General features: G+C 42.7%; 1 protein-coding gene across 2 annotated transcripts in view; it reads right to left on the reverse strand.

The window, feature by feature from the left end:
- The window catches only part of LOC127579884 (tripartite motif-containing protein 16-like protein), a 139,731-nt gene that overhangs the window by 15,407 nt on the left and 110,149 nt on the right, over window positions 1-14,175 (reverse strand). For both annotated transcript variants that reach the window (XM_052032918.1, XM_052032919.1), the window contains exon 2: window positions 115-1,046. In XM_052032918.1, the coding sequence (XP_051888878.1) occupies window positions 115-882 (768 nt within the window). In that variant the 5' untranslated portion in view covers window positions 883-1,046. The remainder of the gene's footprint in view (window positions 1-114; window positions 1,047-14,175) is intronic.

Genomic DNA, 14,175 nt, shown 5'->3' on the forward strand with positions numbered 1-14,175 from the left:
TGTAAACATTATTTGCTGAGTATTCAGTTTTCAGATACCTGAAACTGATTAGTTTGCTCATTCTCCTTGTCATCGTCCCCTACTCACTTCCCTTCACGCATTACTCACACTAACCTCTTTTTCAGCCTTTGCCCTTGCCACTGGAATTATCTCGTGATAAACATGTTTTTCCAGCGTGCATTCCTTACAGATACAGCTCTGATCATTTTTACAGAAGAACTCCAGGTACTGATCATGCAGACAGCATTTTCCCTGTTCGATGTCTTTCATTGGGTTGATCAGCTTGTGATTCTTAAAGGCCGTGTTTTCAAGGTGAGGCCTCAGGTGAGCTTCACAGTATGAAACCATACATGTCAAACAAGACTTTGCAGCTTTTAATTTCTTGTCAATGCAGGAATCACAGACAACTTCATCAGGATCAGTGACAGAATTGTCGCTTTGCTCGTCTTCGGTTGTGCTCTTACTCTCCAACTCGGTGCTTGCGTTCTCCTCAGTTTCCTCCTGCGGCTTACAGGTTAACTCTTGTTCACACTCCTCACTTTGTTGCAGTTCAGCCTCCTTCTCCTCACCTCCAGCCCGACAGTTTTGTTCCACCTCAGTTTCGTCCACAGCTTTGTACTCAGGCTCTTGTGATTCTGCAATGTCCCTTTTCCACTGTTCCACCAAGCCATTCAAAGCCGCGTTCTTCTGCAGAGGTAGATTCGGGTCAAAGGTTTCCCTACATTGTGGGCAGCTGTGAATATGGATCATTTCCCAGAAATGCTCAAGGCAGTCTTTACAAAAATTATGTCCACAAGATGTAGTCACCGGAGATCTGAACAAATCTAAGCAGATAGAGCAAGTGAGCTGCTCTTCAAGTGTTGAGGAAGCAGAATCAGCCATCGGAAAACAGGATTTGGGCACCGTCAGCTGTGAGCGTAACCTGAATCAAGCTTTCAAAATGAACCACACCTGGAATGTGCATGGAACAGAATGTCTGGATGCAGTTAACTCTTTCCATTCTGTTGACTTCTTCATAAATGTAGAGAATAGTTCCATTTGAATATCTGAAATCACAAGGGATGGAGTGTAAAAATAATGGGAACATACAAAATGAAAATTAAACCATGAGGCCCTCTGTCCTTTTGTACTCAACACCCAATAGGAGTTCTGTTTCCCTAACAGATTAACAGAAATAAATGAATTATTTAGTTCAGTTCTCCTAAACACATTCACATTCAGGGTTGTAAATAAAAGCAATGTTTCAAATTCAAAGCCATGATAAATGCTGTGGAATCTCCCTGAGGTTAGACTGCATCCCTACACAGATAAAGAAATGGGAAGGCACTGAGAAGACTGCAGACCCAACTTTCTTCTTTTCACTTTTCTGCTTGGCCCCACTTGGATTTTCTTGTTTCTATTGACATCTAAATGGGGAACTGAAGTCAAGTTCACCCCTCTCTCTCTGTCCACACATTCTCTCCACATTTCATAATAAGTTGCATTGTTGGAGTTGTAACACATTAAAGTCACTTCTTTTGACTTATGAGGGTAATTTTCCAGGCTCCGCTCACAAAGGACCCTTGTGCTTGATTGAGAGCAGACTACAGATTCAACCTGATGTGATGTTTATTGTTTCACTATTAAACAATATGCAGCTTTTAAAAATGCCTTTCTTCTTCTCCCACTCTATTAATGCAAGGGTTAGGCTTCAGATGATAACATCATCAACAATAATTTCTATAGAAGGCTCATGTTTTCAAGATTGTCAGTGCTGAAATATGAGACTTTCTGCAGGGAAACCTTTGGTCACACTCTTGTGCCTGGACTCCTCTCTCCCTAGAGGTCAAGGTCACATTGAATCTCAGGTTTCTTGCCGCAGGATCCTTCAAGTGGCTACAGCAGATCTCCCAATTTGTTGCTCACTGTTGCATCAGGAACATCACCCAGCTCTGTATTCACAGAGAAATCATTTCATCTACATTGACTTCAGTGAGGAACAGGTAGCGTCTTTGGAACTAATCTTGACACAGAATCAAGAATGACTACAGTGTAAAAGCAAGCCATTCAGCCTGTCAAGTTGATACTGGCACTGTGATCCATCTAGTTCCACTCTGATGCCTTTTCCCCATAGCTCTGCAAATTCTTTCCTTTCAGATACTTGTCCACGTCCCTACTGAATGCTACATTTGAATCTGCCTCAATTTGTACCCCTCACATTGGGCCCCAGACCCTGATCACAGGCAGTGTCAAAAAAAGTGTTCCATCATGTCATCTTTGGTTCTTTTGCTAATTACCTCCTTCCTATTTTCTTGATCTCTCTGCCAATGGAAAGAGTTTCTCTCCATCTGCTCTGTCCTTCTCATCATGACTTCAAATACATCGATCAAATTTCCTCACAACTTATTTTGTTCCAAGCTGAACAACTGCAGCTTCTCCAGAGCTTGTCTATTCTCTTATCCCTGGAATAATTTTAGTAAATCTTTTCTGCACCGTCTCCAAGCTTTTACTATCTTTACTGGACACAATATAAGATATCTTTATTAGACACAAGTATGTCGAAACACACAGTAAAATGCATCTTTTGTGTAGAGTGTCTGGGGCAGCCCATAAGTGTTGCCACGCTTCCAGCGCCATCATAGCATGCCCACGACTTCCTAACCCATACGTCTTTGGAATGTGGGTGGAAACCAGAGCACCTGAAGGAAACCCACACAGACACGGGGAGAACATACAAAATCCTTACAGACAGTGGTCGGAATTGAACTCGGGTCGCTGGCGCTGTAATAGCGTTACGCTAACCACTACTGTAGCTAAACTGTATTTTATAGAGGTTCACTGTGACTTCTTTGGTCTTATGGCTCTGTTAATAAACCCCAGGGTTCCCAATATTTTTAATCACTTCCTCAACCTGTCCTGCTGTTTTCAGTAAACAATGTACACATACCCCAGATTTCTTGGTTCCTGTACCAAAACATAACACTTTGCATTTCTCAACAGTATTTCCCATGTTCCTTTTACACACCAGGGCTATGTTTCCCACTTTTCATTTAAACTCTGCAGGATTTGGTTTCCCTGGCTGCTTTTACACAGCAGGGTTATGTTTCCAGTGCCCCTTTCCTCACTGTGTTTCCCTGATCCCCTTTAAACTCACCAAGTTCTCATGCTCCTTTTAAACTCACAGCACACCTTTTTCTGCACACCTTTTACTTACCAGCCCCTATTCCGGGCACTTCTTTAATATTTACAGGACTATTTCCCATGTTTGTTTTATTCTTCGTTTCCTGCACTGGGATTCTGTTTCCTGTGCCTTTTTACTTATTTGCTCTACATCCTATTTTCTTTTATTCATGTCAGGACTCAGTTTCCCATTTTCCTTTTACTCACCGGGGCTCTGTCTCCTTCACCCCTTTTCCTGACTGGGACTCCTTTTTCCTGATCTCCTTTTCTTGACTGACACTCCTGTCTCCTGCACCCTTTTTTCTCACAGGAGATATATTTCCTACAACCCATTTATGATCTGCTGGACTCTGTTTCCTTTGCTCCATTTACTCAGTGGGGTTCTGTTCCCCGTGCTTCTTTTGAACAGACCAGGACTGTGACTGAGATCAAGACTCCGAAATGATCAGGACCCTGCACCCTTTTGGTATTACTGGCTTCCACAAGCGTGCGGGAAGCAATTCACTGTGCTCCCTTGCTCAAAAACGTTCCTGTGAATAACCCAGTCCAAGTTGTTTCTAAGAGACATAAGACACAAGATGCTGGTAAACCGGAGCAACACACAAAGTAGCTGAAGGAACTCAGTGGGTCAAGCAGCATCTATGGAGGGAAATGAACAATCAATTTTTCTGGTCAAGACCCTTCATCAGAACCAGAAAGGGGGGTGATAGCTGGTATAAAAAGGTGGGGGCAAGGGGTGGAGCAAGAGCTGGCAGGTGATAGGTGGATCCAGGTGAAGGGGGTGATAGGCAGGTGAGGGAGGGAGGAGAGTGGGAATGATGCAAGAAGCTAACACACACAAAATACTGATGGAACTCAGCAGGTCAGGCAGCATCTATGGAGGGAAATAAACAGTTTCAGGTCAAGACCCTTCATCAGGACTGGAAAGGAAGAGGGCAGAAGCTGGAATAAGAAGGTCGGGGGAGGGGGAGAAGTACATGCAGGCAGGTGATAGGTGAGTCCAGGTGAGAGGGGGAGGGTGGGTGTGGAAGTGGGGAAGGGGGGAGAAGTAAGAAGCTGAGAGGAGATCGGTAGAAGAGGCAAAGGGCTGAAGGAGGAGGAATCTGGTAGGAGAGAGCAGTAGACCATGGAATAAAGGGAAGGAGGTACGGAATAGATGGGCAGGTCGTGAGGGTGGGGGAAGGGGAATGACAAGGGGGAAGGGCCACAGGAATGAGGGAAGACAAAGGAGAAAAAAAGGGAGAAGGTGGGGGGGAAGAAGAGGAGAGGGGTAAGAAGTTGTTTCTTAGGCCAATTTCACAATATTTTTGTGGCCAATTTGAACGGCTATTAGCTTTAAAAGCAACAATGGTTTGGCACATCAAAAATACATGAAATTTCTATTGGTTGGGGATAGGCCATGACATTTGTGTAATCATGTAACACAGCTAATAGCATGCTGGCAGCCTCTCTTATACCTTTGGTGTTTTTTATTTCAAGTCAATGGGAAGAGATCTACAATCAGCCATTACCTGGCTACCACTCACTTTACGTTATTAGACTGTTAGAGTCCACCACCACCCCCCCCCCCCCCCACCGTATGCGATGTCTCATTCAGACTGCCACATATTAACACTGTTAGCAATGCTCTTTCTGTACAGAAACAGGAAATAGTGGTGAAATCGTTAATGATCAAGGGATTTCACAATAGATTGCACCAAGGAAGATTAACCTTAAAAAGAGGTCTGTTTTGAATTTATACACTGCCTTTGTAAATTTCCTTCAAGACAGCCCAAAGTGCTGAGGAATAATTTTCACATGTTTACATCGACAGTGCTGAGGTCGAGCGGGTTCAGGGCTTCAAGTTCTCAGGAGTGAAAATCACCAATAGCTTGTCCTGGTCCAACCACATAGATGCCACAGCCAAGAAAGCTCATCGGTGCCTCTACTTCCTCAGGAGGCTAAAGAAATTTGGCATGTCACCTTTGACCCTCACCAATTTTTATTGATGCACCATAGGAAGCATCCTGTCTGGATACATCATAGCTTGGTATGGCATCTGCTCTGCCCGTGACTGCAAGAAACTGCAGAGAGTTGTGGACACAGCTCAGCACAGAAACCAGCCTCCCCTCCATAGGCTCTGTCTACACTTCTTGCTGCCTCAGTAAAACAGACAACATAGTCAAAGACCTCACCCACCCTGGACATTCTCTCTTCTTCCCCCCTTCCATCAGGCAGAAGATACAAAAGCCTGAAAGCACGTACCACCAGACTCAAGGACAGTGTCTATCCCACTGCTATCAGAATCTTGAATGGACCTCTCATACGATAAAGATGAATTCGTGATCTCCCCAGCTACCTCATCGTAGCCCTTGCACTTTATTTGTTTACTTGCACTGCACGTTCTCTGTATACTATATTCTGTATCCTGCATTCTGTGTTCTTTTTACTACAAAATACTTACATGTGGCAGGATCTGCATGGATGGCACACAAACAAACGTTTTTCACTGTGTATTGGTATAAGTGACAGTAATAATAATAACCCAAATTAAACCAAACATCATCAAGGCCTCTTTACTGAACATAGCCAATGGTTTCTTTCTACCAGATAAAATTAGGAGAGAATCGATGCAGTGCATTCCAATGCTCTCCCTATTCCCGGTACTGCTGGGAATAGAAGGAGGGCAGAATATCAGAACCGTGTGACTTTAAGTGTTTAATTTCTGTAAGAGCGTAAGATCCAGAGATTTCAAGGTTATTACACATCTGCTGATTTGGCTAAAGATATCTTCTGCTGTGGAGCCATGAACTGCATGCCTAATGCAAGCTTATGATTGCACATGGACCCAAAGCCAAACCTCAGCCTTAACTGATAGACTGGCCGCCAGGAAAAGGGGTCAAAGCAAAGAGCTGAGACCAGCTCTGCCCTCTGCAAAACATAAGTGTTTATGAAGCTCTCTGGTACTTTACCAGCCGTGGCTAAATCCAGGTATGTGAATCATCAACTCCAAGCATTGATTCAGTAATTAAATCTCCCTACAGATTTACTGTAAATCTCAAAATGTTCTGCAGAGTAAGAAATGTTCCTTTCCTCCTAATTCACATTTATGAATCATTAATTGAGACTCCAAACAGACCTCTGGAAGTTATTTAAAGACTATTTTGAGATGGCCCGAGGCATTGATTTGATGTATTATGACATCTTACAGCACTTCTTAGCAAGTCATAAAAAAAATGGGTTTTAACCAATAACAACTCATATATTATGTATTACGTGCAGGGACACTCATGAAGGGAATAAAGTGGTTACTATGCAGGGCCATAGTGGCCTTCCCTCCCCCCACAATAATCTGATGGGTTGATGAATGTAGGGGAACCTTTTTCACCCAGAGGGTGGTGAGTACCTGGAATGAACTGCCACAGAGACTGGTGGAAGTAGAGTCACTGACAGCATTTAAGAATTGACTAGATGAACACTTAAATCATCTAGACATAGAAAGCAATGGGCCAAGTGCTCAAAGATGAGCTCATTGCAGATGAATGCCCGCTGGTTGAACTTGGTGGACTGAATGGTGTGACTCCATGCTGTATAACTCTACGTGCACACATCCACCTGATAACATTAAGGATGTGCTTGCATAATCCACCATAAGACTTGGACACACCCCACAGATTATGTGAGCTGCAAACACAGTATAATGGAAATTCAAAATATTGGATTAATAAATGAATGTGCAACATGGGCACAGTGTGTGGTACCAGGAGGGAGCAACGTTTCAAGGAGACACAGACTGGAGGCTAGACAATAATAAAATAATTATGCATCATTTATGATATCAGCTGGAGTGGTGAGGTCCACACCCACATACCTCTTAGTATATTTGGTTTCTTTTGAACAGAAATGAAACAGCCAACCACAAGGAAGGAGAAGATTCACTGGAGGCTGAATGTTTTAGGTGACTCAATAATCGGGGTACAAGCAACAGAAAACACAGGCACAAAGCATAAGGGAATCACAATGTAATGCTGTGGGAAAAATGTTTTACGAATGGAGTGTCTGCACGTATTTCATGACTCCTAAAGGTTCATCCTACTCACCATGGTGCATTCAACCAACATACATTACCTGATGAATGTAACTTCTTTTCCTTCAGCTTCAGACAAATCTTTAATCTCTAACACTGCCATTTTGAAAAGACTTTCTCATTTATAATGGAGACACAAGAGACTGCAGATGTTGGAATCTGGAGCTGGAAATTGCTGGAGCAAGTCAACATGTCAGGCAGCATCTGTGGAGGGAAGTGGACAGCTGGAGATCGGGTCGATGACTGAAAGAGTAGAAGGGAGATAGCCAGTATAAAGAGGTGAGCTGGAGGGGTGGAGCAAAACCTGACAAGCGATAGATGGATCCAGGGTAGGAGGGGTGACTGGTAGATGGAGTCAGGTTGGGGAGTGAAGGGTGAAGATAGCTAGGAAGTGATAGGTGAGGGCAACAAAGGGCTGCAGATGATGGAAACCAATGGGAAAGGAATTTAAATAATGCTGTAAACACACCATTCTGAGAAACAAAAATCACATCAAGAAAGCTCCACCTTCCTTTCCTTTAATCTTCCATCACCTGCAACCCCATGTTGCTTCCATCGATCACATCTCAGCCCCTGTCACTATTTCCACCAGTCCCTCCCCCACCTGACTCCCCATCCGTCATCACCCCTCCTCATCTGGATCCACCTACTGCTTGCCAACTCTTGCCCACTCCCTCCCACCGCCACCCCCCCTTCCCCACCAGGATACAACAGGGTAGAATGCAGAGCTGGGCTAAGAAGTGGCAGATGGAGTTCAACCCAGATAAGTGTGAAGTGATACACTTAGGGGGATCGAATTCGAAGGCAGAATACAAGGTTAGTAGTGGGACTCTTAGCAGTGTGGAGGAACAGAGGGATTTTGGGTCCACGTCCATAGATCCCTCAAGGTTGTCGCGCAGCTCAATAGGGTTGTTAAGAAGGCATATGGTGTGTTGGCCTTCATTAGTTAGGGTATTGAGTTCAAGAGCCGCGAGGTGATATTGCAGCTCTATAGAACTCTGCTCAGACCACACTTGGAGTATTGTGTTCAGTTCTGGTCGCCTCATTATAGGAAGGATGTGGAAGCTTTAGAGAGGGTGCAGAGGAGATTTACCAGGATGTTGCCTGGATTGGAGAGCATGTCTTATGAGGATAGGTTGAGTGAGCTAGGGCTTTTCTCTTTGGAGAGAAGGAGGATGAGAGGTGAATTGGTAGAGGTGTACAAGATGATAAGAGGCATAGATCAAGTGGACAGTCAGAGACTTTTTCCCAGGGTGACAATGGCTAACACGAGGGGACATAATTTTAAGGTGATTGGAGGAAGGCATAAGGGGGACGTCAGGGGTAAGTTCTCTACACAGAGAGTGGTGGGTGCATGGAACACACTGCTTGCAGAGGTTGTGGGGGCAGATACACTGGGGACATTTAAGAGACTCTTAGATGGACACATGAATGATAGAGAAATGGGGGGCTATGTAGGAGGGAAGGGTTAGGTAGATCTTAGAGCAGGATAAAATGTCAGCACAACACTGTGGGCTGAAGGGCCTGTATTGTGCTGTAGTGTTCTATGTTCTATGTACCTCTTTATAACTGGCTATCTTCCCACTACTCTTTCTGTCCAGTTGAAAGGTTTCAACCCGAAATGTTTCAACCCGACTATCCATTTTCCTCCACAGATGCTGCCTGATCTGACGAGTTCCTCCGTCAGTTTGTTTTTTTGTTCTTAGTTTATAATCCTGGGAACAAAATAGGTCACATTAGAAACATGTGAGGTTCATGCAGTGCTGTGGTGGTGTTGGGATTCTACAGCATCTCCAATAAGAGGTGAATATTTCAAAGGAGAAGCCATCCTGTCAATCATCAGCTGAGCCATATGTTCATTTTAGCACAGGTACCAGGGAGAAACAGAACTACATCTGTCTTAGGGCAGGATTTACATCTTACAATCAAAAAATAAGCAATTGAAATAAACGTTCAAAATATTGATAATCAAATAATTGCAGATGCTGGAAATTTGAAATAAAAACAGAAAATACTGAAAACACTCAGCAATTGTTAAAGACAGTCAGACACTTTTTCCCAGGGTGAAAATGGCTTACACGAGGGGGCATAATTTTAAGGTGATTAGAGGAAGGTATAGGGGGGATGTAAGAGGCAAGTTTTTTTTACACAGAGAGTGGTGGGCGCATGGAATGCACTGCTGGCAGAGGTGGTGGAGACACCTTTAGGGTCATTTAAGAGACTCTTAGATAGCCACATGAATGTTAGGAAATTGGAGGGCTATGAGGGAGGGAAGGGTTAGATAGATCTTAGAGCAGGATAAAATGTCAGCACAACATTGTGGGCCGAAGGGCCTGAACTGTGCTGTAATGTTCTATGTTCTATGTTCCAAGTTAGGCAGATCCACCCTTGGATCATTGAGATAATCAGTCCAAGATTGAAAAGCAGTCATAGTCTCACAGGTTATCAATTTAGTTTCTTGTCATATACACCAGGGTGCAATGAAATTCCTTGCTCGCATGAAGCTCACAGAGTAAACAGTACACATGGTAATGATAAATACAACAAAAAATACAGCGATAACCACAATACAATGGAATGGTGCAAAGTTTAGGAGTGCAAACTGAAGGAGTGCAAGAAGAAATGATGAAGTGACAATAACGGAATCGCCAAGAGGGGTAGAATTAAGAGTCTGAAAAACTGGCAGCACCACTGGGTAGTTTTTGCTTCTTGATGCCCTAAGTGAAACCACTTAACGGAACTAATTTTCAGAAAACTGGAAATTCTTATCTTCCCCACTTCACCTCAGGACTCACATCCTTGCCTCACTAGTCTTGAATTAAAGTGATAGCAGAACATAAAGGATACTAAAAAATGGCCCCACTCCAATTTAAGGCCTGATCAGGCAGACTGACAGGTCTGAACTCATTTAAAATGCATGAACACTTTAAAGGTTTTGGGAGGCTCTTTCGGTTTGCAACTGGTATTTGGAGATATGTGCTGGCTGTCAGAATGTATTTATTTCCTCTCCAGGCCAAGTTATTGATTGTGCAGAGTTTGCCAGTGGGAATTCTTTGAACTACAGAGGAACAGGGGCACAGAGACCTGACAGGACAGGCTGTACCTTCCTGCTGCAGATCTTCCCTTTCAGATGGAGTTGCCAAATGGCACAGAGGAAAACCAACCTGGTGGTCACCCAATGCAGCACCTCCTCAACTTCAGCTCCCACTAAAGAGAAAGCCAGGTATTGGACTGTTTGTATATATCCAAAGGTATATATCTGGTTTTCTACAGAAAGTTGTTTTTGATCTGTTTCCAGTCTCATTTAGTCAGTGCATTCCAGATGACAATTATTTGAAGGTTAAATGAAAGCATCATTCTTATTTCATCCCCAGTATTTTTGCCAATTATCTTAACCTAGTGAGATTAGCCAATAAATGCACTTATTGAGTTGCAGTCTGTGGAAATGGTCTTATGTTAACTTGGAAGTGCAACCATATCTGGTGCAGGTATGGTGTAAATACTATATGGATAAAGATGTAAATAAATGTGTTGCAAGTGAGTTGTACTGCAATAAAAAATAACAGTGGGAGTACTTTGATACAACTTTGACAAGTAATTGTGATAATGCCATGCAATATCTCCAGAGTATTCTTATACTTTGAATAAGTACAATAGATAAGCACCTATTAATAAAGAATAGTTTTGCACATAAAGCTGGGGAAATTTAATCAACATCATTCACTAAATGGAATTTTCCTGAAACATAGCAACACGTCAGGGATATACATGTAAATTCGTATCGCTTTAGCTGAATACCTAACAAAAGAAAAAAATTGGGATGATTGGATAAACTCCAGAATTTATTGTAATATTAGAACTAAAAGATTATCTGACAAGGAGAGCAAGTGTTAAACTGCTCATCTCCTTTGTCATTGCAGTTATTAAAGCTGCATCTGCCCTTTTCACCACCTGTACCAAAAGTAAACCAAGAAACAGACTGCAGACACAAGACACTGCAGATGCTGGAATCTGGAAGAATAAACAATCTGCTGGAGGAACTCAGTGGACCAAGCAGCATCTGTGGGAGGAAGGGAACTGTAGACGTTTTGGTTCGAGACCATGCATCAGGACTGAGAGCGGAGAGGGAAGGTAGCCAGTACAGAGAGGAGAGGGAGACTGGGACCAGAAGGTGATTGGTGGACCAAGGAGGGGTGAAGGATGATGGGCAGATGGATCTGGGAGGGGAGGGGTGTGGAGGGTGGATGACGGATGGAAGCTGACAAAGAAAAAAAAGCTTTGTCTGCTTCCACCTATCATCCACCTGCCTGTCTTCTAACTCCACCCCTCCCCCTCCCTCACCTGTCAGCACCCTCTCTCAGTCCACCAATCACCTACTGGTCCCCATCTCACCCCTTTCTCCTCTTTATACCAGCCATGTTCCTGCTCCGCTCAGTCCTGATACATGTTCATCTCAAGGACAGATTCTATCCCACTGTTATAAGACTATTAAACGGTTCCTTAGTATGATGAGATGGACTCTTGACCTCACAGTCTACCTTGTTATGACTTTGCACCTTATTGTCTATTTGCACTGCACCTTCTCTGCAGCTGTGACACTTTATTCTGTATTATGTTATTGTTTTACCTTGTACTACGTCAATGCACTGTGTAATGAATTGATCTGTATGAACGGTATGCAAGACAAATTTTTCACTGTACATGACAATAATAAACCAATTCTCGACCCAAAATGTCAACAATTTCCTTCCCCCTACATATACCACTTGAGCCTGATCTCATATTATTGAGGTCATTGGTTAACAAGCTGGATCCCCAAGTAATAAGACCATAAGGATGTAACAAACTGACTGAAGTAGACCATTTGGACCATCGAGTCTGCTCTGCCATTCAATAGGACAATAGCTGATCTGATCTTCGTCTTAACTTCATAGTCCTACCTGATTCCCATTATCCTTGACTCCCTTAAAGTCTAAAATATGTATCTACCACTGCCTTGAATCTACTTAACGTTAGCCTTTAAGGAATCTCACATATGGAAGGTGAAGAGGGAGTGAGCCTGTGTATGTCTCGAGTGTGACAGTGCACAGAAAGAGTCAACATGTGTGACAGTGAGAAGTGGGTAAACATTTGAAACAGAAAATATCAAGAAATTATTTTAGATTAATTTAGCTTTCATCTTTGAGTTTACATGCACTTTGAATTAAAGTCCCAGTCCATTCTGGAATAATAGATACAAAGTAGATTTCTTTATCTTTCCAGCTATACTGCCCTGATTGTTAGCTGCCTTCTATTCCTATCTAGTTTTCTCAGGTGCAAACAGTTTGGTTCTGAACAAGGGCAGCTGCCAATCCATTAAGTTCTAATGACCAGGCTTTTAATCAGTTTTAAACTTATTTCTTCAATCATTGAAGTAAATCACCTGACATTTCTTTCATTTGATTTTCCCAGAAGATTCAATTGCCTTGAAGTATGACAAACCTAATCAGGTTGTCTCACTGAGACTGCCCTTGGATTGGAATAGAAACTTTCCAATTTCTTTTTCCAAGCAGTTTTCAAGTTATTGACAAACTGGCTTATCTTCAAGGCGCAAGGACATAATGAGCAGGTGTAGGGAAAAATCCCCAGGAACTACAGCACAATCAAGTGAACTTGGCACCATCTTGTGGCAGTCTGCTGCTATTGCTCTGGATTTTTGTCCATCAGCAAGAGGATTGAACACTCACAAAGACTGGAGAGCAACAGAAGCAAAAACTAAATCAGTGTTTACAGCACTGGTCAGAAAAATGATATGTTCCCCAAGTGCCTCATCTTCTCAATGGAGAGGTGAGAAAGTTGGATGTTCAACATCTCCATTCAGGTCTCAAATCGAGTTACTTTCCACATAAATGCTTTTATTAGATTAAGATTAAGGTATCTTTATTAGTCACATGTACATCGAAACACACAGTGAAATGCATCTTCGCGTAGAGTGTTCTGGGGGCAGCCCGCAAGTGTCGCCACGCTTCTGGCACCAATATAACATGCCCACAACTTCCTAACCCATATGTCTTTGGAATGTGGGAGGAAACCAGAGCACCCAGAGGAAACCCATGCAGACACGGGGAGAACGTACAAACTCCTTTCCAAAGGCCAAGTGAAGCATGACTATTGAAACATATTCCAATGGTTTCCCTGAGCATAATTGTGTACTGTGGGACTAGATAGGAATAGAAGCCAGCTAACAATCAGGGTAGTATAGCTGGAAAGATAAAGAAATCTACCTTGTATCTATTATTCCAGAATGGACTGGGACTTTAATTCAAAGTGCATAGAAACACAAATCTGGACCAACCCAGAAAATCTGTTCAAATCTATGTTAATCCCAAACTCCAGCAACATCAGACGGACATTTTCAGGCTCAACCTTCACATGACCCACAGCCTGCTGAAGTGTTGTTTATAGCCTTGGGTCTAATTGCTATGAAATATTTTTTGTAAACAGATTTAAACATGTGTGTTTAACATCTGTGAATATTAACACTTAACATGATCCTTGGCATCTATTTGTTGAGAGGTCCATATAGCATGCTCATATGGCTTGTATAAAAACCAAGTGTCTGTATTATAGCTTCAATAGGAAAATGCAGCAAAGGCAGTGTGCTGCATTAATATACAGCAATGTCAGCTTATAATAAGACAAGTTTCTTTACCTCAATGTGAGGACCTGTTATAAAAACAAAAAATTGCATATCATGTATCAATAACATCGTCATTTATATAAGTCAGGTACACAGCTGGGATACAAGCTCTATTACAAGCCATTGGCAAGCATCAGGCAGCGTATTAAACTCTAGGAACAAGAAGTGTTCATTGCTAATGATTGGGTTGATTTTGGATTTGTTTCTGTCACATGTTGTTGAAATGCCATAAACTGATTTTACATGATTTTCACAACAGCTACCGCCAAAT

The sequence above is a fragment of the Pristis pectinata genome, chromosome 18 (assembly GCF_009764475.1).
Source record: "Pristis pectinata isolate sPriPec2 chromosome 18, sPriPec2.1.pri, whole genome shotgun sequence".
NCBI lineage: Eukaryota > Metazoa > Chordata > Chondrichthyes > Rhinopristiformes > Pristidae > Pristis > Pristis pectinata.